Source organism: Synchiropus splendidus, chromosome 9 (assembly GCF_027744825.2).
Source record: "Synchiropus splendidus isolate RoL2022-P1 chromosome 9, RoL_Sspl_1.0, whole genome shotgun sequence".
In the NCBI taxonomy this organism is placed as follows: domain Eukaryota; kingdom Metazoa; phylum Chordata; class Actinopteri; order Syngnathiformes; family Callionymidae; genus Synchiropus; species Synchiropus splendidus.
Window position 1 is genome coordinate 16,471,817 of NC_071342.1, and position 27,695 is coordinate 16,499,511.

At 43.0% G+C, this 27,695-nt stretch overlaps 4 protein-coding genes across 6 annotated transcripts; 2 read left to right on the forward strand and 2 right to left on the reverse strand.

The window, feature by feature from the left end:
* Positions 1-267: 267 nt before the first annotated feature.
* LOC128764954 (coiled-coil domain-containing protein 177) lies at positions 268-2,221 on the forward strand. Its single transcript, XM_053875255.1, has one exon. It carries the CDS (start codon positions 283-285, stop codon positions 1,978-1,980), a length of 1,698 nt encoding a protein of 565 aa, XP_053731230.1. The 5' UTR covers positions 268-282; the 3' UTR covers positions 1,981-2,221.
* On the reverse strand, positions 1,866-15,776 carry tmem63ba (transmembrane protein 63Ba). 3 transcript variants are annotated; one of them, XM_053875253.1, is made up of 25 exons: positions 15,529-15,776; positions 12,643-12,863; positions 12,303-12,382; positions 11,012-11,053; positions 10,270-10,351; positions 10,121-10,158; positions 9,898-10,040; positions 9,693-9,744; positions 8,804-8,912; positions 8,657-8,727; positions 8,137-8,217; positions 7,923-8,046; positions 7,700-7,833; positions 7,499-7,636; positions 7,232-7,385; positions 7,009-7,115; positions 6,824-6,910; positions 6,671-6,736; positions 6,422-6,584; positions 6,219-6,324; positions 5,951-6,118; positions 5,773-5,888; positions 5,628-5,699; positions 5,405-5,546; positions 1,866-4,263 (listed from the first exon to the last, which is right to left on the reverse strand). In XM_053875253.1, exons 2-25 carry the CDS (start codon positions 12,838-12,840, stop codon positions 4,229-4,231), a joined length of 2,508 nt encoding a protein of 835 aa, XP_053731228.1. In that variant the 5' UTR covers positions 12,841-12,863; positions 15,529-15,776; the 3' UTR covers positions 1,866-4,228. The 3 variants fall into 3 exon arrangements, with proteins under 3 accessions (XP_053731228.1, XP_053731229.1, XP_053731227.1); XM_053875254.1 differs by lacking the exon at positions 1,866-4,263 and adding an exon at positions 4,457-5,175 and having other exon boundaries at positions 15,529-15,775; XM_053875252.1 differs by lacking the exon at positions 1,866-4,263 and having other exon boundaries at positions 4,457-5,546.
* Positions 15,777-18,259: 2,483 nt separating this feature from the next.
* On the forward strand, positions 18,260-19,398 carry mrpl14 (mitochondrial ribosomal protein L14). The gene is made up of 3 exons (XM_053874804.1): positions 18,260-18,319; positions 18,511-18,604; positions 18,998-19,398. Exons 2-3 carry the CDS (start codon positions 18,525-18,527, stop codon positions 19,362-19,364), a joined length of 447 nt encoding a protein of 148 aa, XP_053730779.1. The 5' UTR covers positions 18,260-18,319; positions 18,511-18,524; the 3' UTR covers positions 19,365-19,398.
* An 86-nt stretch (positions 19,399-19,484) lies between these two features.
* On the reverse strand, positions 19,485-27,311 carry capn1a (calpain 1, (mu/I) large subunit a). The gene is made up of 23 exons (XM_053874803.1): positions 27,173-27,311; positions 25,016-25,033; positions 24,394-24,640; positions 23,975-24,044; positions 23,730-23,848; positions 23,305-23,438; positions 23,029-23,197; positions 22,880-22,963; positions 22,728-22,813; positions 22,588-22,656; positions 22,365-22,525; positions 21,988-22,157; positions 21,903-21,914; positions 21,627-21,838; positions 21,507-21,546; positions 21,239-21,304; positions 21,092-21,149; positions 20,947-21,011; positions 20,802-20,870; positions 20,656-20,734; positions 20,470-20,583; positions 20,195-20,250; positions 19,485-20,128 (listed from the first exon to the last, which is right to left on the reverse strand). Exons 3-23 carry the CDS (start codon positions 24,637-24,639, stop codon positions 20,102-20,104), a joined length of 2,106 nt encoding a protein of 701 aa, XP_053730778.1. The 5' UTR covers position 24,640; positions 25,016-25,033; positions 27,173-27,311; the 3' UTR covers positions 19,485-20,101.
* Positions 27,312-27,695: the final 384 nt, after the last annotated feature.

Sequence of the window (27,695 nt, forward strand, 5' to 3'; positions counted from 1 at the left end):
AGTATTGTGTTAGAAAAGTGACAGGACGAAATTCTGTCAACAAGAGAATTTTAACATGTAAGTATATATTTTATATTTTAATATTTTGAGTGTAACTACACCGGCATTAGGAATGACTTTTACAGTGTGAAATGTGAGATGGGCTGTAACAGCACTGCACTTGAGGCAGGCAGAAGGAGTTGAAACTGATCACATGGATCAACACTAATCCCAGATCACCTGACTGAGCAGGAGAATTACTTTCCTGCACCACCTGGAGCTGTTTCTCCGTCCACAGTCATCATGGGGGACCTGAGGTCTACGCCTCACCTGGATTTGACCAACTTTGACTCCCCTGAAGCAAGAAGCAGCCGCTACGTTCTGACCAGTCCTCGCTCCTTGGAATCTTGTGCAAGACTGGGAGTCAAGCCTGTTCAGCTCCTCATTAAATCCCTCAACCAGCTGATCGCTGAGCAGCACCGCTCACCCATCGAGGCGGTGCGAGTCATGCACCAGTCCTACGAAAGTGAGAGGAGAAGGCTTTTGCAAATGTGCCGAGAAGAAAGGGAGAGGATTATAAAGGAGGCAGGTGGCAGGTGGCCCGGGACAAACAGACCTCAAGGGCTTGTTCAAGGATCTCAACTGAAAGTGAAGCCAGCTGAAGATGAAGATTCAGTTCTGTACGCTGATCTTTGCTCGAAGGGGAAGACCATCAGCAGGTCCTCATGCTCGGTCGCAGGTCACAGCAAACCAGGGAGGAGCTCCATTGGTAGCTTTAGTCTGGGTGATCTCAAACACTCCCGTGCTACTGAGAGAAGACTGGAGAAGCTCACCTTAGACATAGCAAGAAAGATGCATGTGATCGTACCAGAGAAGGACCGAAAGATTGCAGCTCTGATGCTGGTGAAGCATCAGGTGGAGCAGGAGCAGATGAAAGTGTCTCTTCAAGAGGAGCTGCAGCGAGCGCAGGCCCGAAGGCAAGAGGAGGACCAGAGGTGGCAGGCGGAGATGAGGAGGAGAAAGAAGCTCAAGCAGAGTGTGCAGCGTTGGCAAGAGGAGCTGGCGGCTCGCCGGAGACTGAGGGTTTATCAAGAGAAGGTGAAAGTTGTGCAACTTGAGCGAGAGATGCTGCAACAAGAAGATCGCTGGAGGAGGCTCAAGGAGGAGGTGGAGGCCCGACGAAGAGAGAAGACTGTGTCTGCACTGAAGGAGGCCCAGGTGCGGAAATGCTACCAGGAGAAGTCACTTAGAGAGAAGCAGGAGACAGAGAGGAGACGAAGAGAAAAGGAGAGAGTGGTGGCAGTAGATAAGGAGCAAAAGGCACGGCGGTGCAAGCTCCTACTGGAGATGAAAGAGAGGAAGCGACTTCAAGAGGAAAATCAGAAGGAGCTGCTGCGACACATCCTCCTAAAGCGGCAGGTGGAGCAACAGTGGGAGGAAGAGGAGGTGATGATGAGGACTGCCTTGGAGAAGAAGCTCCAGAACTTCAGGGAGAATCGAGGTCAGGTGGTTGAGGCGCGTGTGAAGGAGCTGCAGGAGCGAGCAGCCCAGGAGGAGCTGCACAGCCAGAGAGCACAGCTGAGGGCACAGCTGCAGAACATCCAGCAGCTCACTCACAGACAGATCCTGGTCCAGCTCAGCCAGCAGAAGATGGAGCGAGCCGTCCAGCACACGTCGGCCCAGCTGAAGAACCGAGCCATACAGACCCACCAGCACAACTCACACCGGCAGCTCTGCCATCAGAGGCTGAAGGAGAGAATCCAGAGAGAGGAGGAGGCTGCGCGGAGGATAAAGGAGAGCCATATCACCATGAAGGAGTGGAGGAGGGAGCGGTTAAGGAGGCAACGAGAAGAGATCCAGGAGGAGGCGCAGAGACAAGCCCGGGCATCGTCCTACATGAGAGAGAAAGTGAGGCTGCAGACTCAGAGTCGAACATTCGACCGGATGGCCATGGAGGCGCAGCTGACCGCCTCTATCAGCAGGCTGAAACTGATGGATTGAAGACATCTGAGATTTAGATCACGAGAATATACATGTTTACATTTCACTTCAACGCCTTACCAGAGAGCCATGTATGATGAGCAGTGTTTAAACATATCTGCAGAGCCTTTAGCTAGTCATGAAAGATCTGTCTCACCGCAACTGAAGAACATGACTCTGTTCACGGTCTTACAGGAATAACCACTGAGCATCAGCTGTCTCCACCTTGTTCTGACTTACATTGGTTTCGCAGTGAACGAAAATGTCGACAATATTTGAATAAAACCAGAATACCTCCCACCGCATGCCGCGTTACTCTTTATTAACCCCAATTTGTAGCTCGATGGAATTCATGTTACAGTGTTACAATACAAGGTTAGAATTACCTACAACTCACCTTTCTTCACATTTATACCTTAAAAACACAGTGGTGGCTGCTGAGAAAAGGGTCTGTGGGCGGTTGTGCCAGCTTCACAGTCAAACATCTCAATACAGACTTTCATGAACAGACAGAAAAACAACGATGCATTAAACAATACTTGAGATTGCTGATGGTCAATGTCATGTTTCAATTTTTTAGCACAATTTATACTTTGTAGGTAAAATATTGTGTAGTATGAACAACCGCTTACTCAAATTTGTAGTGATTAACGAAAAAATTATATATACAATTCTTCCTCCTTCACAAAATAAATAATGATCCGCATGGTTTTATGCGAGTAGTGAGGTGAGAGGCAGCGCCCCCTAATGACAAGCCGTATATCTTCTGACCTCTTCTTTTAAATAATGTAGCTACATTTGTCCTTCATAGTAAAACATCACCTTGAACTGTATGTATGAGGTATAGTTTGTAATTGTGTTTGGTTGAGAGACAGGAAGCAAAATTGGAAGTCAGAAGAAAAGAGAAGATCCTAAATAAATAAAGTATAGCCTATGAGCAGGGCAGGAGATTTGGACAGGTGGAGAGGAGAAAGTGACGGACTAAGAATGTCGGAGACAGAGATACCAGGTAGATGAAGAGGAAGATGATGTGAAGGATACGTGTGACTGGGTAGGATGATCGAGGTGAAGGACTTGACTCAGAGAGGGTATTAGGCATCAGGCACATGCAACACTCACCAGACTAAACAAAATGAAGAGCTTTAACTGTTTGTTAATGGCCATCTTGCTCCTGTCGGTCAAAAATGAAGCAATGTACGGTGAGTGTCAGGATTTTGGGCGGGTAACACAGCTTTGGCACTTGAAGACTCGATGTCTGTATCCGGCCGTCCACTGTCGAAGAGTCTCAGATCATCAACTCAACAACGAAACCTCAACAGGAAGCATCGCTCCAGATATGCCACATCAATAACAAAATGCATGCTGGATTGGATTTTGGATTGTGTGATCTTGGTGGATGGAAATAAAAACAGGGATTCAATGTGGAGGTGTGAGAACATTGTTGTAGTTGGAGAAGGTTTCTGATCATAGAAAACACCCAGGAAGTCATCGTTATCCAAACATCCAGAAAGATGACAAATCAGTCCAATACGGTATTATTTTTAAAAAGGGAGGTTTGACTGTAGTGGAGCAACATACAAACAACACTCGAACTGTATCACCGACGTCTGAATAAAATGCAAGTGAAACATTTAAAAGGAGGAGATGAAAGAGACATTTCCAGTGTCGTCTAAATGAGTGGCATTGTTACATCCAGTAAAAAAAAAAAAAACAAACAAAAAAAAACTAAGAGCTGAATAGTGTCTTGTTGATACATTTTCCATAGGTACAAAAATAAAGAGGTATACAAATACAAAATCACCCCTTCCTGACGGGAAGAGCGACAGCAGGGTCGGCACTATCGCCCCTCGCTCTTCTGCCAATCATACGAGTTGAAGTAGATTAGTGCACATTTTTATAAACTAGTTCTCGGAGCTGGTTCACAATCCCAGAGGACATCACAGCGTCAGCGGAAAGCATTTTAGTTTCACATTCTGATTTATCACTTTGTGTTAGCCAAGCAGTCATTCATCTTTCTGGCTGATGCAGGGATTTGCTGAGTTAGTATGGTCACCAGAAGACTAGTTATAAAGCTGTACTGTAGAGGACTTAAAAGGGAGGCGACTGTGCAGGGTCGAGGATTTCAGTGTTAATGACGAAGCTGGATTGTCTTCCCTCAGGTCACTTTCTTTTGTTGTCATGTAAAACTGATTATTTTTCTAGCGCAAACAATTTAAGTCAAAGTGAGTAAGAAGGAACCTTTAGTGTTACGTTAGCTACAAAAGAAGCTTTATCTCACCACTAACGCAGATGTCTTGTTTCCACCTACATGATCACAAAGAGGGGCGGCACTATCAGAACACACTAGAGAAACAACTGTTACACGACTTGAGAACTAGACAAGTGTAAACCCAAAGGGGATCCAGTCAGAGAGGTAAATCACCTTCAGTAGTCAGTGAATGACAAAACGTTTGCATCTGACGTAAACATGAACAAAGAAATATGTACAAAAGGATACAACAGGTCTGTAGTTCCGTCCGAGGACAGCAGTTTTGGAAGTGGAAGGTTCAGGGTCTGTCTTCCTGTGGCAGCAAAGGTCCACCACCAGGGGCAGTGAAGGTAGCAGCAGTCCAACAGCAGTTCAGTTCATGTTCGACTTCAGTGTCAACAAAGCTGAACAACGGTTACACTTCCAGACTGGTGTGTTCATGCACTTGGGAAGATTTAACATTGTGCAGATCCTTTCTATTAGAACACAAGGGGGGGGGCACCACTTTTCTGGTCTAATGAATGTTTACATGGCTCACAAAAAAAAAACAAATTAGGTGTCCAATTTAAATGATTTCATCGTCGAGTTTGTTGCCAAAAATCAATTATATAAGTAGATTTTGTTCATATGGAGCTACATGAACTAAAATTTGGCTTTGAGTATTCGTATGTGCCTGCAGACATTCAAACATTTCACGATCACAGAACTAGCTAGCATGTTGTGCTGAGGGGGGAAAAAGGCTCTACAACCTCTCAACAGCTACATAAATGCACTGTACCTCAGTGAAACTCAAGCTGTAAGGGCTGGTCCGCTTTTGAGTGCGACAATGCTGAAGAAATACTGACATGACGCTGCTTCTGACTTTCTTCTCTAGCGCTCTCTCTCTCCTCTGCAGGTCCGTGTGCTGGTATTTTATGGTCGAGTCTTGGCTACACTACATTGATGCTCTCTCTGTTGCTAGCAATTCCCTGTACAAGGTATACAAAAATACATCAACAGAAATGAATGAGTCTTTAGAATCCAAAAATGCAAAAGTCAAAAGTCTATATCCCTCAATGGAGGTTGAGATGCTTTGGAGAACTGTCACGTCAGTTCTGTTACAATATTCAGTGCACTGCTAAAGTCAAAGCCTTTTCTCTTGTTTTCAGATGTGGCATCAGCGCCACACTTCATTATCAATTATGAGGCTGTCCTCACCAGATTGGAAGCCCTCTAGCAAATCATTTTCCACATTGATTATATCCTCGTCCTGCGAGGACCCTTGGCCGTCATCCCTGCTGCTGCCTGAATCGGCTTCCTCAGAGTTGGGATCTTGCAGTATCTCTGCAATGTAGGTCTGCTGCAGGGGGAGAAAACACAGTGGTACGTTCAAATACAATGATGCTTAGCGCCATAAGACAGGGACATTATAAACACTTACTGCAGTCTTGTTGGCGGCAGTGTCACAGACTGTGACTCCGTCGTCCAAAGTCTCAGGCTCTGGTGAATCAATCTAGAAAACCAAACTTAAAATAGTTAAAAAAAAAAAACAGACAACATTTACACACTTCTGATGTCTATGTTACCTTGTAGTTGTGAGCGCTGAGATACTTAAAATGTCCAAAGCAAACATGGGAAAGGCAAATGATGATTGTGATGACCAGAACGACAAACGTGAACATGGACGTTGGGGCCGTAAACCCTGCAGAGATCAATGGTGATTGAACTTGACTTGACATATGCTGTGAGAATACAGAGGCTTACCAGTGCGCACAGTCGAGAAGAAGAGGAACCAAAAGAGGCAGAGGATGGGAGCAGCCACAACTTGATCCACTGCTGCGTGGTGGATCTTCTTGTCAAGTTTTGTTGGCAGGTAGGCGTAGTACAAGTTGTATCGATCGACCAGGTGTTTCAGCAGGATGTACATGAGACCTGAAGAGAACAGTTTTTGTAATATCTTCCCTCTTAGTAGTCTCATCTAAATCTTCTTGCATTATCGTCTCAGCACTTGATTTCAACCAGCTAGCCTTACCAAAAGGTACGATGATCGGACAAGTAATGCTGTAGGTCATGACGACTGTGAAGACGCACATCATCCAGGCGTAACTGGCGCCAAACTGGAACTCATAAGCTTGGTGCTGTACAGCGACAGAACAAAAAATAAATATGACTTTGTCAGCACAAAATCAAAAGAAAAACAGGCAGACTGTGACAAGAATTAGAGAAGTGACTCACTCTCTTCACGTTCCTTCGCTCCGCCGCAGACCGAGCAAGACAGAGCCGGATCATATAGAGGAGCAGACCAGGGAGTCTCATGAGGTCATTGGCGGTACCGATGAATGCAGACGCAATGACGTAGTTAACAAAAAAGGCTCCGTTGTCAGGAAGGAACACACATCTAAAAAACAAACAAACAATGATTTAGTTGCTATGAAAGTATAGTGTGTTTTGCTACGATTAGTTTGCAGCTTGAACTCCACATACTCAAATCTGACTGTAGCATCTGCCAGGAACTTTCTGTCAAACAGCCAACGGAAGAAAACATCCAAACTGGAAAGACACAAGGTCATTTGTACAAGTTCTTTACAAAATAAAGATAAATGAAAAAGGAGAGGAGAAAACGAAGACATGCAATACCTGCTGAGTCCAAGAGATGGCAGCAACAGGACCATGAAGATGAGAAAAGTGTAGCATTTGTGCATCGTGGTTCTGTTTTCTCCCGACCTGTGGTCAGAATAAGTCATGAAGTAATAATAGATCAAAGGTCTGGCCAAAGACAAAGACGTTAATTCATAAATATTGGGATCAAAGTTGAACTGTACCTGGTCCAGTGAGACTCGAAGAAAGCAGAGTAGTAAACAATTGTAGGAAGTAAAGCAGAGAAAGCCCACAGCAGGAGTGTTGGGAAGAACTGGGTAATGACTGGATTCTGGAGTACAGAGACATAAGGCCTGTTAGCAGCATGTGGCGTTAATAGTAGACACACTTTTACCCGTTCTACGGCTCGTCGACAGACTAGAACAATGAAGACAAAATTGAACCTACATTCAAGTACTCCACTGGTTTGGTGACATTGAACTTGTCCATGGTGGAGATGATAATGGCAGGGGTGGTGAGGAAGAAGAGCAGGATGAAGAGCACAATGTTGATGATCAAACAGCGGACCCACCAGACCAGTCCTCCTACTGACAGATGGTTCCTGTGGGACAAAGGTTATGTATCACTGGGGCCAACACGGAGGGATCACCCACAGTTATGGACACAGCTGCTCGCTGAAGCTCCCAGCCTTCATTTTGGGTCTGAGTCACTTACCAGTGCACGTTTTGAGGATCTGGGGCATAGCTGACGGTCCAGTTTGGGGTCAAGAGCTCAGCGCTGTACTGAGAACTTTTGGGTTCTTGATGACAGTGCCAGCCATGACACTTGCAGGCATTGAAGTCCTTCAAGATTCTAAACACAGCATGCCAACGTGAATCCACCATGCGAAGAACAAGCACACGAACATGCACTTACGTTGCAGTGATGGCCTCATTTTGAAACGTGACAAAAGCCATGCCCAAAGGTTTCCCATTAACCTTCTCACGCTCTTTCCTGTATTCCTCTCGGAGCTTGCACTCCAGCTTTGTGTAGTAACTTACTGCATCTTCCTGTGAGCGACAAGTATATATATACATCTTTCTCTATACAGCTGTATATATGAAACACTGAAATATTATGTGCATGAGGTGGGTCTGACCTGCTCACAGCCCTTGATGATGCAACAGCAGAGGTGTCCGCAGGGTTTCGGGTTTATCATCGGGGCAACATGCTCCTTTGCCTGCACGTTGAGGAAGAATTTCTTGCTGCGCTCAGCCTTCTTCCTGCATACAAAACATCAGCTGTGTGACACTGAACTAAGATGAGTCTCTGGCAATGACACCTGATCACAGGACCAAATGTTTCGCTCGTACCTTTCAGAATCAAGGCTCATTAGCTTGGCCACGTCATAACAAATACGAGCCTCCACAACAGTGCAGTTTTCATAGGCCTGCCTAGAGAGGACGGAGTTGTCACAGTGATTTAATACATTTATCATGTTTGAATCTCTGTGGAGACACTTGGTTAACCAGAACGTTGCATTTATAACTGCATCTAAAACAGAACAGCTTCTACCGGCTCTAAAAATTAAATATTGAAAAAAAGACAACAATCAATACAGAAATTAAACATGAAATGTTCTATGCAAATGTTAGCTGCCAGAGGCTAAAACCTGACACGCCTTCAAAAAAAAAGTCAATTCCACATGACTTGGATGATGCCGCTCATCCGGCTCCTATTATGGACAATTTGCTGTATAGGAGTCCCATTGTTGGATTTGAACACTACATGGCTTAACAGGAAAAGGCACGCTGCTCATGCTATACGTGTACGGGGCTACTGCCGTAACAACAGAACAAAATTACGGGTCATGTAGAAGCGTGACGAGCTTACTCAAAGTGTTCCTTGATATCTGACTCCAACGCCAGTTTGGAGATTCCAGTGACAAATAAAGTGCGTTTGACCTGTCGGAAGTCAGGGCAGAGGTTACTCACAAAACTACTTTGCTAGTTATTATGAATAGGTTTTGCTGCCCCTCACCAGGTCGTCTTCCTTGTAGCGCATCTTGGACGTGTGTCTCCTCATGCTGTACACCGTCAATAAAAGATAAAGGAAAGCAAATATGGTGTGCAGCCACAGAAGAGGGTTTCTGTTATTGGGGAGAAAAAAAGATGTTACATGTTAATGAGCCACAGCTTGAATGAGAGCCACTACATCATCAGAAAAATAATCTCTTTTTAAAGATGAACTCTCACGTGATGACATCGAAACAAACTGATAACACATAGCACATCATGGAGGTGGACTTCAATATGGCTGTGTTCAGCGCGTTTTTCCATGGAAAATCGCGAAAGAAACATCATAATAACTGAAGACTGTTGCTCGTGGAACTCAAGTCGTGTATTCTGGCCCGACATATGAAGAGTTACATCTCCTGGTTAAAAAACGTTTAATTGTCACCAATTCAGTAAATGTCAAAACTTTCCCCTCTGATTTATTGTTTCTCAAACGTGTCTTTATTGGCTGCGTTCCAATAAAATCCTGGCAGAAGCCCTGACATCACTATCCAAAACGGACAATATTCAATTGCAGCTCAATTTATCAGAAACACGTTCATGGTAGCAGGACTTCTGGTTGGCTGGCTGAGGGAAATACTAACACAAGTTCTACAGCGGTTGGACAAAATAATGCAAACACCTTGAACCAATCTTTCAATGGAGAGGAACTTGCACTTAATAAACTATATTTGACTATGTATACTAAAATACAAATATATTAACGTACAGCGAAAATGTACATGCTTCTATATTGCCAGCTTAGCTCACATTGGCATGGATTCGGTAAATATGAAAAGCTCGGTGCACGGAAGCCAGGGTTGGGCACAGAGAATTGGTTTTCTTCGGAAAGGGGTTCCGAATGAAATACTCACTCTGAACTGAGGTTAGCAATAGTAGCTCGTCCAAAACTGAAGGCATTGTTTTCTGTAGGAAAAAGAAACTAGATTTTAATGACTCAAATTCTGCTTTTCAAAAGAAATGACAGTGACATAGAAAGCTAAAATAAGCAGTGGAGAAGATTATCTTTAGGCTCATACTTTCCAGGGATGTTTTGGCAATCAAGTCTAGTCCACTCACCCAGTAAATCTCCGGAAAAGTTTATAGGCAGGACAATGCCCACAGACAGAATGCCCACCACGCCAATAACTCCAGCAATGTGGCGCTGAAAGGATTGATAATGCACTGCATCATCCCCACACTTATCCCTCAATTCCTCATCCCTAAAGAGAGAGAGAGGTCACATTTGTTTTAAAAAATATCACCACTGGGAAACGGTTAGTTCACGCTCAGTTGGCCTTACTTGATGCGAAAAACCGCAGTTAACCAAGAGCAGGCCCCCTGGGGAAGCAGAAATGATCAGAGATGGGGAAGCTAGTATCTTACACCGCTCAACACTCTTATCTTTGATTAGAATACACAGGTTAAAGCATGAAACAACAGAGTACTTACAGTGTCTCTTGGATCAATATCTACTGAACTGCATAGTGAGGTCAGTCGTTCATATCGTTCAGGTGCTTCTGATGGAGAGGCACTGGAAAAGACATTTTAATGCGAGACAACATTGATACATGTTCTTCATATGAGTGAGCCAGAAATCAACATATTTGATTGGATAAAAAAATGAAAACAACTGATAAACACAGAACAGGAGACAGAGACATTTGGAAGTTCATCCAGGAGAGCCAGGTTCTTTCCCATTACTCCTTTAATACAATAGTTTGTTCCCTGAAGACCAATTTGTTATACATTACATAATTGTTCCAGAACACAGGCTCTGCTGGAATTCCAGCAGGGAGAGAGGGTTATTGCATGGAGGAATGACGTCACCAGGAATGATCAGACCACTCATGGAATGAGGAGGCAGCCTACAGCTGTGATCGGCGAGCTCCTCTCCCACATTCTTCCAGACTTGTCATGTGTGCAGAGGAAACACTACGTCTACACAACTACGACAGATCTACCAAGCATTACCTTTCCATGTAAGCTTCCCACCTCCTACGTCAAGAGGTTCATGCAGAGATTAGAACACACAGATTAGAAAGCTGGGAAATGCCATAAACCTCCAGCGTTAGTGCAAGTGAGACTGACAAGCCCAGTGAGAAGTTAGTGAACACCTTGGAAAGCAACCGTAAACTATCGATCTGTGCTGTTAGTGATTGGCGGAAGGAGCGTTTGACAAGACAGAACGTACTACTCCCGATCGTCCAGACGACTGTATCGTTGATCCACTCGTCTGTTAAAAGCAGAGACAGAGCAAATCTGTTCATTAGAATGAGGATGAAGTGGCAGTGGACACAATGGGCATCACGTCCATGTGTTTCTACTGTGAACCATGCCATGTACATTTCATTGCTTAGGACTGTGTCTTTAAAAAGTGCTTAAGATACACCATATTGTTCATGTTAGAAAACAAGCTTCTAGCTCCAACCCATCGCTCCACTATGCTGCGGCCGCCTTTCCCAATTCATATACAGCTGCGAAAACAGTGGAGCTGCAACATCCCACAAACACTTGGGGGGATGTAGGTGATGGAGCAGTGTCATGGTGCTCCCATGGTTTGTATTAAAAGCAGAGTATTTATCTTCAGTCTACTGAAGATAAATTATCTTCAGGTCTCCTGTCTCCCACACTTCAGCAGGCTCGGTGAAGGAATGCTGATACTTCATCAACCCAGAGTAGCAACCCTTCATTCTGATATCTACAATGTGTGAAACTGGGATCCGCTCAGTTCTTTGGAATTCTCTTGAGCAGTCATGTAGTGCTTTTAAAGCAAAATCAGAACCTCAAAAATGAAATTATTTACAGTTACTGTTACGAAGGATGGGCGATGTAGGCTAAATAAATTATCATGATACATTTTGCCATTCTGGAGATAAATAAATTACATGTGTTTGACACGTTCCATTCTCTCTTGAAAGCCTGACTGCTTTTTGATGAAATTTAATTCATTTACTGATCGGTTCTGTTCTCTCAGTTACTGGAGTTTGTGTCCAACATCATCATTTGTTTATGTTTAAATATAATAGTTATATTAGTGTAGAGATGGGCAATGTCTCTTGTAGAATCCTGTTGTGTTTGTATCCTCACAGACTGTGCTCCGCTTTCATTTCAGGGTTAAACTGTGGATGTGTAAGACATGCACGTCCAATGCTGAATGATTACTTTAAGGAAAGAATTTTAACTTTTTAAGTGGTGGTTGTATTAAGTGGAAACAAAGACAAAGCTATTAACGCCCACATCAGGTGTTAAAGCCTCACAGAGCAATTGCTTTGGGTCGCAGGCAATCTGAAGGATATCACACATATTGTGTAATAATGTGATGTGAATGACACAAACAGGCCATACAAAACAGGTAAAAACCTTATAGCCTCATGTCAGCTGAAAAACAATGAATTACACAACTTTTAACATTTTGGTTGCAAAGGCTGAGGACAGTTTGTCTGCTTAATGTCAGAAAACCAAGAACTATGTACTTTATTTACCGTTCATTGTCTGTCACAAGAGCCAGTCTTCCATAATCCCAAGCCTTTTTTCGTAGGAAAGAAAAAAAGGCCAACAGCACCTGAAAGTAAAACAAAAACAGAGCATGTGAGGACGCGATGTACATAACATCATATTTACATCACAGTCAAACCCAACATCGCCAGTGACCACCACCATTCCTTTAAACACAGTGCCAGTTTTATAGTCAATTTGTGAAGTCTCGCGGCATATTGTGACACAACCTCAGAGTAGCAGAAACAGAATACGAGACATAGGAGACAAGACAGGCAGTTGTTAAAATCAAACCAAACACAAACAAACAAAGGAGCAACATCTTACCAAAAAGAACACAAAGTCAAGAGCGAGGACAGTAGGTACACCTCCGAAAGGCAAACCCTGCAGCACAGTGCTCCGAATTCGCGCTGAGTAGCAGTATTCCCTTGATGATGTATTCAGAGACTCGTGGGACTTGTCAGGCTTGGCGCCTGCTTGTGTCCCAAACAAGGCCATCATGAACAATAATACTTGAAGCAGCATCAATCACCACAACATTGTCCAACCTGTAGAGAAGCGGAACAATAATGGGGTTAGACATTGGGGCAAGTGTTGGGGGCAAAAAAACAATCCTCAGCTGCAGGTAAAAAAAAAAAAAAAAAAAGTCGCTTTAATAAAATCACACGAATAGCTCTATTCCAAGTGTCTGGTTTAAAATGTGACTCTGCTACTTAAATAAACAGCTCAGTCCTCAAGATGTGCCTTGTCATGCGTCACATGTTGCAGTGGATCACACGTATGTCAACTGAAACCTGCTTGTTTGAAGCGGCACTTTCTGTTCCTTGTTTGCCACAGTACGTTAAGACATGCATGTTTCCAGCTGATAAGGTCATTCAATACTTCCGATCGGGACAAAGCTCACATCATTGTATTTCCTGGACGTTTACACAACCATATCAACTCCATAAAGCAAAACAATTCCATATGGTTGACTTTATCACAACTCTAAAAGAACACTTTATTTAGTCTTTTGACTTCTGTGACTGACTGCACCGTTGCAACCTGTCCTGAGTGCTACCCAAAATGCGGTCAGCTGAAATTGGTCTGATCGCCCAGGGACACAAAGATAAGAGGTAAAAAGCAAATAGCAGGATTGACAGGTCAACTCTCTCACATTTCATAATTTATTACAAAGCAAAAACACTCATGAAGTACAGTTTATGTATGCAGCTATTAAGTGTACAAGGCATATGAAATTTAAAGGCTTATTACCTGTGATTAAGCTTCCTTTCCTATCATTTTATTTTCAGGCTGAATAATTCACAGGAGGCTTTACAGATACGCAAGTATTTGCACGGTTGAACGGCTACAGTTTTCCCCTTTGACCTACAATTAGCACCACAAACAACACTGCTCATCTGCCCTAACACTAAGTCATTTATCCAGACCCTGGAATGCTGTGACATCACTTCAGCGAGATGCTGCTAAAGCTGAACAATAAGCTGATAGAGAGCACAGGGTTCAAATGGACCGAGCTCAGCCCAAGGAGGACACAACACACCCCCCTGTGCCTGCAAGAGGACTGCTGTGCATTCTGAACCCAACACCACTGCTCACACCGATTAACATTCACAACTGAGCCCAGCAAAGAGCCTTAAGAACACACATCTCAATGGCTCAGTATATATATATATATATATATATATATATATACTCATATTGTGGTGCGTGATGTTTTCAGCAGAACCTCATGGCAAGTATAGTTACAAAGTACTGCAAGGTCAGCAAGAAATATAATTGCATGATGCGAGTTCCTGCTATTTCCAATACCAAGTGGTTATATTTAATCGAAATCATATTTTCTACTTTTGCTGTCTCAAGTCCCCAACGCAAAGCGTTCAGTATCATGATGTTTCCATCACTTTTAGAAAGATTTGTCTCGTGACTGAGAACAACACCGTCTGTCTAGATCACAGAGGAATTGTGTTAGCCACACCATCACGTTCATTTGTGTTCGTTCATCCATTTATTGAGCTTCCATCAGGCAGCAGACACTAAAAGGTGATTAGCAAGTACCATCAATTCAACAGCACTACAAAGGAGAGCAATATCATGGTCTATGATGTTTTGATGCTGGTCCTTTTTAATTCATTTTTAAAGGATTTCCAAATACATTGTGAAGTTGAGTGTGTCAAAGTTGTGTGTGGAGGTAAAAAGTAACTCTGTAAAGCTTTAGTTTTCAGACAGTACAGTTAAGTTCTGTCCTAAAAAGTGAATGGAAAAGATAATAATTATTTCCAAACTTTCAGACTGAAACCAGTCTATGCAAGCACAATAATTCTTCGAGTTTGAATGGCATGACATTTAACACATTATAGTGACACTAGGAATAATAATAACGGAAGCGATAGACCAACTGACCACACTGAAGAATCATTTTAAATTTTCGTCACTGAGTACTTCCCATCCCAAAAATTAGAAATGCAAAACCGAGAAAAGCTTTAGCCTCCACACAGATAAATAAAATATGAAGTACATTCCTTAACTTGTCCATATTTCTAGATGGTACACAAAATCAGTTAAATACGAGTCTATTCTATCAGTAGAAACACCAAAATTGTACTCATCTTCAATAACAACACATTATAGCTGTCAACGTATGATGTAATACACATCGTACACATGAGTGTATCCAGTTCTAGTTTAAATGGTGTCTATAATTCATAGACACGGGTAGATTTTTTGAAACTGATTCAAGCAAGGAATGCGTGTCAGACAATGAATGATTAATAAACATACCCTGACACAAAGGTTTGGTGTTTTTTACATAACAAAGCTGTAAATGTACTGTAGCGGTTATGTGTAGTGAAAGAAAGAGTCGAGGTTTGTACTTAATACGACTTTTAAATCACGATAGGTCCAAAACAAATGTTTACTTTTAGACCGATCCTGAACAAAAACACCTCGATAGAATTAACAACGTATTATACAACTCTCATCAGCTACATACCCCATTAAAGACCACAGCTACATTAGCTTCAATGTTGCTATCGCTAAATTCATACAGTCGGCTGCTCATCGTTAAATCGATCATTTGGTAAATTGACAGTAAACCAGCAACAAGTCCAAACACAAAACAAGTGACACATACAGTAGAAATGTAAAAAGCGGCGGATGAATGAATTGTATTTTAGACATTAGCGGTTAATACACGAAGTCACCGAGGCTTACCGTGTTGTTGGAGACTTAGCCGTTAAGCTTTTAGCTCCCTAACGTAACTTGCTGTTAACTAATGGAGCGTTTCAAGACGTGTGACAGGGAAATAGACACACGCCCACAACTCAACCAGACCTCGGTTGTAAACGCGGAACTGTAATTTGATTGAATTAATTGAACCTCTGGTCCAGTTCTTCTGCCGCCGCCTTTAAAAACTTTTAATCAAAAGCGGCCTTCTTCTGTTTATTTAACAGCCGTTGATACCAACTTCGGATGCATACCGCCGCCTACAGTGCAGGAGTGGCAATGCAAGTAATGTTTTCACCTTTTTTGGTGCCTTTTATGGTAAATAACTAAGTTACAGCAGGTTGTTTCGATGATTGGATTCCGGAATACGACATGAATTTTCGGATATATTAAGCACAACGTATTTATTTTTTTTATAGAATTTTTATTTCTAGTTTTATGATCGAGGTCTTGAATTACACTTAAGTAAGCAAGTATCAGCAAGTAAGTGAGGGATGACGAACTATCTTTGTATTGCATCTCAAGTGGAAGGGATGAGACTCAATCTGAGGCAAGAAAATGAAATGTTTTCCCATCAAGGTGATGGAGTGTATATCACGTGATCGCAGCGGCAGCAACAACCAGTTATGATGGAAACAGAAGCGAAAGGCTACTGCCACCTTTTCTTCTTTTTTTTTTTTTTTCAATTTAGAGGGCCACATTTCTGTCAGAATAGCTCGAAATTACAAGAGCATGTAGCGATGGAATCTGTTACAGGAAGCTGTTTTCGACTATAGTGACAAAAAAACGAAAAAGGAAAAACAAAAAAGGAATAAAACCACCAAGATGTTGAACAGGCGAATTGGTAATGATAAAAAAAACAAACATGCCCAGGCGTCGACCGCCAGGAAGGAGTGTCAAGAGTCAGAATACAAGATAAAGGTGGATTGAGACTGTTAGCACCTCAATACGGAGAAGAGTCAAGGCCGATCTTGATAAGAACTTGAGCTACACTTACCTTGTTTTGACACTCAACAGAGAAGAGACTCACACTTAAAGCTTAGGTGAGCCAGCCTCGACAGCCTTGTCAAAGTTCCCAAACGTCTCACGGCGACGCACCCGGCTTGTGGACACAAGTCTCCAGGATTGCCACCATGCGGGGCCAGTTGCTCAGAACAATATTGACAAGAAATAAGAACTTCGCAGTGGCGTCGGCGTGACAGCCGGTTCGACAACTCCGCGACTCACCAGCCCAGTGCGGAGGCGGGGCCTACCCGGGAGAGTGACGTCACGGGCGGTAACGTCACAGAATAGTCTCAATTCACTATTATAATTTACAATAAACCCATCAAACAACCTTACCATGACCACGTATTCAGCTATCACAAGGTCGGTACAAAAGCAAACTTGCTTTGCTTCCTGCCAAGTCATATTTAAACAATCATAATAATAATAATCCAAAAGTAAATTCTGTTGCTCACATTATTTACTTAAATATTGTGTGAGCTGCTCGTCTGTTGTTGGATTGTAAATGTCATGGCTTCATCATAGACTGACAAACCCTGCGGTCCGCCTTGTTTACAATAACTTGGTGTCACAGTTGGGATTAATCATTTGATCTAATTTTAATTTGTAAAAAGTTTAGGGTGAGGCTAATAAATAATAATAAAAAAAAGTAGAAAGAGCAGATGGAGCGAAAGATCAGCAGGTGCATGAGTGAAATGTCTGATGTATAGGTCTGTCATGGCTGAGGAAAGAGCAAAGGGGCAAAGCTCTTAGTTCACCAGTGGATATATGCGTCAACCTCCACCACAAACTTTGGGCAGTAAGTGGAGGAACGAGATTCTGGATACAATGTTTTTTTGTGCAGTGTGGCAGGACTCTCTCTTAGAGATGCTTTGTCTTCCAGGAGAAATGAAACCACTATTCTTACGCATTAAAAGAAGCTGGCTGAGGTCACTTAGGCTTCTTTTACACCACTTTATTCCGCTTTTCTGGACATCTCCACTCGGTAGGAAACATCGGGGCAGACCTAGGGCATGGTGAAGATTTGGCCTAGGCATGTCTTGAGAAGGAGAAGGTTTCTAGTCAGAGGGAACACAGGGCCTCTTGACTTCCAGGTCTATAGCTGTGACCCATAGTGACCTCTGTGGAGCAGAAGAAAAAGTTCATACACGTAAAATACTGTCATTAGATTATTACTATTAGGATCAAGAGTTAACATAACTGTGGTCAACTAACCACATGCTTGATTCATTAAGCTTAAAACAATCTTCAAAGCATGGATTAGATAGTATATTTCAGGAGTATCTGACTGGCTTCAGATGGTTCTGAAGATAAACACATTTAAATAATACAACAAATTGTATAGTCTGGTCCCCTGTTGGGCAGCCAGCTTCTCACAGATAACGGCGCTTTGGGGTGTTAAAAATAGAGGTTACACTGGTGTCGCAATACTGTTTTACAGACTGCTGAGACTGAAGAAGCATCTTATAAAGCAGAAGTGTCTGCCGCTGACTGATAATGAAAATAATGTCCAGACGCTTATCGCCTCTACTGCCACGCAGCGGATACAGCGAGGAACTACAACTACGAGCAGCCTTTTATATATAATTATTTTTGTCCGTTTTTTTGTCTTTGATTTTTTATCTACTTCAGCGAAATTAAGAAGCGACAGTTTTAATACAATGAGAAATCGCTCTTTATCTCTTCTAAATAATCGGTTTATTTTTATGCGACGGAACCCAGTTGTCGCATGTTGATGACGCATTTTGACATTGGAATGAAGCGTGATAGAAGGGTGAGTGTAACTATTGTTTTTCTTCTATTACGCCCTCCATTTAATTCCGTAACCTTCAGCAGATGGGGTGTTTATTAGACTGTAAAATGCTGCGCCCATGCGAAGCCCTGATACACCAGCAGAGCAGCTTCTAGTCGTACCGTCTCTCATGCTAACTGCTAATGCTATGTCTCCGCTCTTCTCCTGCGCAGGCTTGAATAAAGTCATGGCTTTGCGGCTGTTTTCAAGAACATTTTCTGGTGTCATCACAGCGTCGCAACATGTGAACCACCAGAGGACTTTCAGGTATGAGATTAAGTAATTTAAGACGCAATTTAAAGTACACTTTGTCATCATTAAGAAATCAGAAGTTGATATTGCGGTGTTTGTGTGAAATATATGTTCTTTTAAGCATAATAAATAGACAGATAGATAGATATAGATATAGTTAGTATTTATATGATATTTATTTATTTTGGACATATAGTTTTTGTTTTTGGAAACCGGAGGCCTCAGACCGAAATTTCGTTGCCATAATACAGTGATATGTTTTTGTGCAATGATAATAAACAAAAGTCTTAAGTCTATAATTTCAAATCGAAATAAATGTCGTGAGAAATAGACACGTGCGATCAAAATGCTACTCAATCATAGATATGTAGTATGACTAATACCTTGTCATGTACACATATTTTTTAGCGTCACTGCGGTGGTGTCAGCCATTCAAAAGATGACCAGAGTGCGTGTTGTGGACAATAGCACACTTGGGAACACACCTTACCACCGACCGCCGCGAGTCATCCACGTCTACACCAAGAACGGAGTTGGAAAAGTCGGGGACAAGGTTTTGCTGGCCATCAAAGGACAAAAAAAGGCAGCAATAATTGTTGGTCACAAAATGCCTGGAGCGCGCATGACTGCCCGTTTTGACTCAAACAACGTCGTTCTGATCGAGGACAATGGGAACCCGACCGGCACCAGAATCAAAGTCCCCTTACCTACTCAGTTGCGAGAGCGAGAGGGTGACTTCTCCAAAGTGTTAGCGATTGCTAATACATTTGTGTAATCGAGTTTGTTTTCGCATAAAATATTTCTCAATTCATGATTTCATTTATTTGATGATGAATAATCTGCATTTTGATCCCATCCTTTTGTGTTCATGAAGAGTCAACTTCAAAGTGAAATATTTATTGAAGGCACAACATACATTCAACACAAAAACACTGGCACATTTTAAAAGCTCTTTAAAACTTATAAGGCATTTCTTGAACAAGATCCCTGTCTGTGATGTATGTGAGGCTACGGTTTCCTTCATCTACAGGCTCAGTGCAAAGTAAAAAGTGATGGTTAGCTGCATGTGTGTAACAAAAAAAACTCGTATAAATAAGCTAAACTTAAAAAAAACAGATCAAGTTTGTATGCAAGTGAGCAACATTCTCACAGTCATTAGTCCAGTAATAAATCCAGCAAAATTGTTAATGGCCCTGAATCGCTGCTGACATTACAGTTATTTTTTATTTAAACAAAACGCCGACTACAAACTCAGAAAAGCACATGACATTTTGTTTTCTAATCAGACATGCAGAGACTCATGCTGTTTTGACGGTAAATAGTGGCATGATGTCTGTCGTACTGTAGGTTTGCATAGTTGCCAAGATTCAAGCTGAGGTTATTTGGCCAATCTGGCTTCATGAAATAAGCTCTTCTGATAATTACGCTACAAGGTGGGAGCTCTCCGAGGGTTTGAGCGTCTTCAGTGATCCATAGTACCAGCAGTCTGGAGGTCATCCATGCAGCAGCTCCTTAACCACACATGGTCAAGTAAAGCCACTGGCGGGAGAAGAATAAGACATGTAAGTGAAACATCAGAAACCTTCACACACATGCGACATTTACCTCAGTAAGATTCATCTCAGCGACTCCTGATTCCTTTTCAAGTTGAAGGAAAGACCCTGTTGAACATTACATTTAGTATGAATACACAAACTTCTCTACTACAGAGTACAGCAGTAAGTTTGTAGTACAACAGAAATTAAATCTGTAAAGCATATTATAGGACCAAACCTGAAACAAGACTAGATTATTTGACTATCAATAAATAATAATCTCAAATTGTCAGTGGCAGTTTTCCTCTGGAAATAATACTATTGTACACAAAATGCAATACTCACTGAACATGGCCTCAAGTTTGACCAAGCAGCAGATGAAGTTGTCAAAGTCAATCATCTCGTTCTCAGCGTACCGAGCCACCAAAATCTGATTCAGTTTGTTGTTTAGTTTAAAACCTGAGCAGTAGAAAGATGGATTGAGTGTTTATCGCTGCTATACAGGCCTTTTACAGGGCCATGTCTTCTCACCTGCTGCCTCCACTGCGAGGCGCATCTCATATGAGCTCATGGCACCTGATTTGTCCAAGTCGTACTCTCTGAAAACAAGCTTAAGAACAAAAAAAAACACATTAAATTAATGATAAAACAAAAACAATGAAATCTAGTTTTCTCACCAGCCACTTTCGGATCTTATTCCACAGAATCTGAAACTCCACCAGACCCAAACGTGCACTTCCGTCTTTCTGGTCAACTGTTAAGTGACACAACTAGCACGTTGAAAAACTCAAGCTGATATTAAAATGATCCTCAGAAGGATACATCCATCAGGTTGACCATGGTCCTGCAAGACTCCATACTGAAGCCATCCGTCTTCAAATCTTTATCTAAACCCAAACAGAAGCAGCATGTCAAAGATGACACCGTAAAGAGAAATCTCAAACACTCCTGACCACAAAAAACTTACGTCGAGTAACAACTCTGTTCAGAATAGTTCGGAGCTCCCGGATGGAAATCTCCATGTCCTGCGGAGGCAATGAAAGGTCTTTACCCTCTCGATTTAACATGCGCGACACAGCCACCATTGAATGAAAGCAGAGTTTTCAGCACCCACCTCACCAGCAAGCTGAGCAAACATTGACTTAAATGAATCATCAATGTCGTCTTCAGTTATTTCCTCCTGGAGGAGAAACAAAAGTCAGCCACTGCTTTAATACGTACAGATTATTAAGTTGAAGAGGTGAGAACACGAGTATTTCACACATGAACAAATGTTTTCTTTGGATGCAATATCATTTGTGAACACCAGGTGTCTTCAGTGAGCACAATGAATGAGTTTTCGGGCTGTACAATATGAACAAATGCAGTAGTGTCATACATACATCTTCTCCCAGGTCTGCGGTGATCTCATCATCCAGTTCTCTGCCACAAAAATAAAATCCTATTAATCCACACTCAGATAATAGTACGCATGGTCCGCTCAGTCAGCCGGAGGGACGTACTCTGTTTCGGACTGCTTCTCAGTGAAGACTCTCAGGACGAAGTCGGCTTCTTTCCCGGGCTCAAAGGTGGAGGGCACGATGAGGTACTCGCCGGGGGGCAGGCGCAGGCGGGTGCTCACCTCTCGCAGGTTGATGAAAGTCTCAGAGCGAGCGCAGGATGAGTGCGACAGAAAGAAGTTCTTCTTCAGGTGGACGTTCTGGCAGCCTCTGAACTGAGAGTGAAAAGGTTTAGCAAGATCAATCTCAGCTCTGATTCAGGCTGAGCACTTTACTTACTTCATCTGGAATCTGCAGACAAAGCAAAAAGAGGACATGAGTAAGGAAGCGAGCCTCTAACCACACTCCTCAGACAGGCTCTCACCTCGTACAGAGCGAAACCAATGGTGTGCATGTCTTGACCGTGCCGGCGATACCTGCGGCGGTCTTTCTGCATCAGAGCCACCAAGAAACTGCACGCCACCTCATCATCATCGGGGTCATCGTCCTCCTCCAGGAGAGTGATCTTATACTGAGGGTTGATCCAAAATGTGTCTGCAGGAGACGGACAAACGTTCCCGTTTGTGCTCTCACATCTTTAACCTGCTGTGTGGATTCTGAATATAAACTTAATATAAAGAAAAATGATTCAGCTTTCCACTTTTAAAATTTACCACTTAAGCCAAGACTGACAAAGAGTGTGAACAGAAGAGGCTGGCAAATCAACCCAGCCTGTCTATCATGACATGAATCTTGTCTCACTGGCATGGTTCCTGCAGCCTCCCGCGGTGCTGCCTCTCCTCCACGTGCCGTAGAACTTCATGGTGTTCCAGTGGCTGGTGGCGTCTTCGCACAGCGCATCTGGGGTCAAGTTGCAGATCTCCAGTCGAGAAAACTGGCGCAGAAACTCACTGAAGGCCATCCTGACGCGACAGAAATCACCAGTTGTGACTGAACCGACCTCATTGTGAACACCAGCGCTTACCAAAACTCTCCGTCGTCCAGCTGCAGATCCTCTCGCTCAGATGAATCAACCTGGTCCCACTCGGGTGAACTTGGGGTGAAGACGATAACAATGATCTTATCATCAAAACAGGGAGTCTTTATTTAAATACGAGTCCATACTTGTCGCTCCAGGCACCGGTCCACTCCACCTGGCCCCAAGGGTTCCGTATCCGAATGAGGCGTTCCATGCTTCCCTGGTATTCCACCTGAGGAAACGAAAAATAAATCGCTCTCTGTACCATTCAGACTCACTGCTCTGGAGTCACACAAACCTGCTTCAGTCCAGTGACGGAATAAGCGTGACCTTTCACCAGCTTCTTGAACGTTACAGCCTCCATGTCAAAGGCGCTGGAGATCTGCACGACAAAAACATGCTCGCAACTGTTTGACTGGTCTGAGTGATGGCCAGTTCCACACTCACATCGATGGAGCAGCCAAGAAGCGAGCCCCTGTCCAAAGCCTTGCCGATGATCTTGTACAGATCCCGGGGTGCTTTCCGGAGCTCGTACATCTCAGACACGCCTCCCGTGAAGTCCTCAAAACCCTCCGTGGTGCTGCCTCCAGACAGAGCCTCATAGGATCCGTTCAGTCTGCGCGCACATTAGAGGCAGCATTAACTCAGCAACAGCTCTGCATCTTCTGTCTGATGTGCACTCACGCTGAATTATTCACGCAGACCATGTCTATAAGCACTCACTTGGCGTAGGCCTTCTCCAGCAGCGCACTCCAGAATTCATTGCCCTCAGCAGAGTGGACGAACATTAGCTCCCCATCTTTGACAGGAAGTCGATCATCGATCACCACATCGACCCATTCACCAAACTGCCAGAACTGTGGCAGGAGAGTTTTTGTTAATGTTGGAGAAACTATAAAAAGATCAGCACGATGGTGAGGAAACACGGATGCTTTCACAGCTTCTATCTTTCCATACGCCCAGAAGGAAATGAATCCAGGAGCAGGTTTGAGTTCAAATTCAACATTAGCACACAACAATTTCAGTGGCTACAATCGGATCCTTTAACATTGCCAGTTGTACTATCTTATTTATTTTTTGCGCATTATTGTGTTGACATACAACAATTGCTTTAGCTACTCTGCTACCAGTTAAAAAAAAAGTGATACCTGAAAATGAAAGATCCCAGCATAATCGTCCTGGAAAGACTGGCCATGTGGAACAACTCTATGAAGAAGCTTTTCGTTCAGTGTCAGCGATGCGATAGCTGCCAGAAGCCAACAGTCACCTGCAATGAATAGGACGCCATGAAGATGAAATATGACCACTGATTTGGTCCCTGCTAAAGACTGCGGGTCATTCAAAAGACACTTTATTCAAATACATACATATATAGCGGGTGAGCTGTGCTTACCCAAAGCACCCTGGCAGATGTCCGTCCTGGTTGCTCCACCTATGATGAACTTAGGATCATCTGTTATTTCCTATCAGGAGACAGGGTTGTGTGGTCAAACATAATTCAATTTCAGAGGAAATGAACTCAAGGTTGTGGCTTCAACATGGTGTTGTGTATTAATAAAACAGAGTAAACAAATGTCACAGCTGGGAGTGGTCAAGAATTCCACATGACAGCTGCTCTCAGGGACCGCTGCCTCTACTTGTCCGAGAGCGTCTGCATTTTCAGACACACGACGGTGTCGGTGACATGTTTGTGTAGGAACATTAATGCTATGGAGGGATGACTCAAGTGTTAGCCCCCTTTTTACCAGGTCACCGCTGTAAACATCTCGTGTAAATGTGGCAACAGAGCGACGCAGACTCGGACTCTCCTACCGTGGGCCTCTTCCACTCCACGTCTCGTGTCTTGGAAGAGTAGGGCGCCAGTTCCTTAAAACCCAGAGATGGAGGTTCGGCGGGGAAACAGGGGTCTTCAAACAGGCCTCCTGACTCCACACATTCTTGCTTCAGAGCCGCATAGTCTTGGTTCGCGAACTGCACTGCGTTCTCGTTGGTGCCCATGCCTTCTGCCCGGAGTCTGTTCGCCTGAATGGTTGCTGATATCCCTCCAACTGGGTACATCCTGTGGGTGGCGTGACATGAGATGGACAGATACAGAGAAGCCACTGCTCGCTGCTTATCTGGGCACAAAGCATGCTAACAAAACCAGCATTTATTTCCATCTAATCCCAGTGTGTCTTTACTATTTAAAACTGCCAACAGTATTCAATAAAATCAATATTTCATCTGAAGAGAATCATAATGGCAGGTGGTAAAATCATAAGAAGCATGTTAGCGACTACTTTCTACAAAAATGTACACAGAAAAGAAATAATAGACGGACAGAAAAGGGGCGTCAAATGGAGATGGGAGTGCCGACTGAGAAATGTGAGGAGAAGGTAACAACATCACCACCCTAAACACAACAAACCAGGGGGAAAACAAAGCAACATGATACCTGGGTTGTGTAGGCTCGCTGAGAGGGAGACAAAAACAAGATAGAAAAATGTCATTTACGCATCACTGAAACGCTAATCGGCCTGTGCAGCAAGGGCAACTGCTGCAGCTTTCAACAGACATAATGGACTTGCATCTCGCAACACACTGGCTGCCAGAAGGGATCACAAACCTCTGAGGAGGAAATTAAAGCACTCTGGGCTTAATGACAAGGCAATCTGAAACTAAAAACTGACTTCATTATCATATTCTTGGCTATTCTCAGTCACTCATGACAGTATAGTCATCAATTTAAGACTGGAAAGAAGAGTGGCAGAAGAATGTAAGGAAATGAGATGGAGATAGTTTACCAAGAAAGATGACTAGAGTTATTCTTAAAGTTTTCTACCTAGAACTTCCCCCATATTTCGTGGTATTGATCACATGTGAAATATAAAGCTGTAGGGATAAACTGGTATAATTCAACTTCACAATACTATATATATATATATATATATATATATATATATATATATATATATATATATATATATATATATATATATATATATATATATATATATATACATATATATATATATATACAGTGGCACCTTGGTTTTTGAACGTCCCGGAATTCCAATGAATTCGAACAAAAAGTTCGACATTTTTTTGCTTCTGATTTCGAATGAAAATCCAGGACTTGAACGCCCCCGAAAAAAGCCAGAAAAAACATAGCGTAAACGGACTGATCAGCTGACCCACGAGGCACTTTGTTATTGTGTATAACGCAGCCTCTGTATGCAGACGTGTCCCGTTAGCTACATTTACTAACTGTTTTTTCTTCATATTGAGGTGTAAAACCTTTCCTGTCTCCACACTGGACCGTGGTAGAGTGTCACAGGGGAGGTGCTGGAGCGCTCACTCCAGGGTTTGATGTCCTGTTGTGGGCTGGAGCTGGGACAGGGATGAGGCGAGTCTCGGACAGAGCGTGACTTGGTTTATGACTTTGTCACAGCCAAACTGCACAGAAGCGCACATTCAGAGCTGGACACGCACCGGGCACCTCTTCACTTCTGGAGAGACGTCACTCACTCGGCAACCCCTCCCACATGCAGCGGCCACACACATAGAGGAACAGCGCACCTGCAGCAGACACTCTACATTCACTCCTACAAAAGACTATTTTAAGGCTTGGAACGCATTATTTCTTTTTCCATTCATTGTAATGGGAAAAATTGATTCAGATTTTGAACAAATCGCTTCTCAAGCGGCCGTGGTCGAGAACCGTGGTACCACTGTATATACTCTTAAAACAACTACAAAAGTCTCCAGCCTTAGGCCACGTAAACAGGACACTGTTATTTACCTTGTAAACTTTGGAGGCGCTTGCAGAGGTGGAACTTAAACACAGCTATTTTCACAAGGTCTTCCTCATTTTATTTCCAATAAACAACTATTACGTACAATAAATGCCATTTTCAACCAGCAAAAACAACAAAAATATTTTTAGATTGTTCTGCAATAATAATCCTCTTTTATGATGACATTTTTGGGTTAGTTTACTGGTAAATTTCATTGAAAACAAGCTGCTGTGCGGGACACAATTCCCCAGGCAAGGACATTGTTTGTGGTGCCAGGTCCCCGCTCAGAGGCCCCACACGCCTGCTGGCTGTGCAGGAATGTCCCTCAGCTCTGTCCAACAGCTCCACTGGCTTCAGCTGGATCACGACCCAGGCGAACATCTCCACTGACAAACAGCTGATCGGCGCTTTTCTCTATTGATGATGTCATCAAGCGGACTTCAACCCTATTAGTCAAGCAGCCCAATGGTTCTGTATCAGAAGGAGGGCTGTCGATCACTACTTTGTCCCGTGTGAAAACAAATATTTGTGGCGATCATTGGCGGTAATTCGGGCTCAGGCACCTGTTCAGGAAACAGGCCTGTGTTGTAGAGGCCTGTTTAAAGTTAAAGATTCACAATGTCACCGATCAAATTGAGTGAAAACTTCCGTGCATGTGGAGGAAGGAGCCCTGACACGGTTAAAAGATTGGATAAGAGCATGCAGCACACAGAATTAGACACTGATCCCGATGGCCTGCGCGACTGTACGAGCACCGTTAACCAGCTGAGTCAGACGAGCGTTTCAGACCGGCGGACAAAAGCAGAAGCACTCACCAACGATTAAGAGAAGGTGGTTCAAAATAGAGTGTGCGAGGAAGGTGAAATTGTGGTGAAGCTGCAGGGGTTCACACAGATTTAGTGGCCAAGCAGACGGTCCAACCCCCGCAACACACACACACTGCAGGGAGGAGGGGACACGCCTCACAACCAGTGCTGCAGTTCCTCCTCCCAACACAAGAGGAGCCGTGGTGCTGTTAGCTAACATGACACCAGGTGACATAAACAAACGAACAAGACAAACATGCTTAAGAATGACTGGATTATTCGACATATCTCCATGTTATTTTCTTCAAATGTGTAAACGACCGAAGTCCGACTATCATTCCATGTAAAGTTTGTCTAATAAATCTACTGTTGTTTTCATGTTGATTGAAAAAAAACAAAACAGCCAGAGAATAACCACCAGATATATATATATAATGGTGATATATATTTCAATGGTAAAATATATATATATATATATATATATATATATATATATATATATATATATATATATATATATATATATATATAT

Bases quoted from the DNA above. Each gene is read 5' to 3' on its own strand.
- mrpl14 (XM_053874804.1), top strand. From the start codon at position 18,525: ATGGCTTTGCGGCTGTTTTCAAGAACATTTTCTGGTGTCATCACAGCG. The intron at 18,605-18,997 runs GTATGAGATTAA...CATATTTTTTAG, and splicing joins AACCACCAGAGGACTTTCAG to CGTCACTGCGGTGGTGTCAG.
- capn1a (XM_053874803.1), bottom strand. From the start codon at position 24,639: ATGTACCCAGTTGGAGGGATATCAGCAACCATTCAGGCGAACAGACTC. The intron at 24,045-24,393 runs GTAGGAGAGTCC...GTCTCCTGATAG, and splicing joins TGGAGTGGAAGAGGCCCACG to GAAATAACAGATGATCCTAA. The intron at 20,251-20,469 runs GTGAGTATTGCA...AATGTTCAACAG, and splicing joins CAAACTTGAGGCCATGTTCA to GGTCTTTCCTTCAACTTGAA.
- LOC128764954 (XM_053875255.1), top strand. From the start codon at position 283: ATGGGGGACCTGAGGTCTACGCCTCACCTGGATTTGACCAACTTTGAC.
- tmem63ba (XM_053875252.1), bottom strand. From the start codon at position 12,840: ATGCTGCTTCAAGTATTATTGTTCATGATGGCCTTGTTTGGGACACAA. The intron at 8,047-8,136 runs GTACGAGCGAAA...TTTTGTATGCAG, and splicing joins ATGAGCCTTGATTCTGAAAG to GAAGAAGGCTGAGCGCAGCA. The intron at 6,737-6,823 runs GTATTGCATGTC...GTGTCTTTCCAG, and splicing joins CCATCTCTTGGACTCAGCAG to TTTGGATGTTTTCTTCCGTT.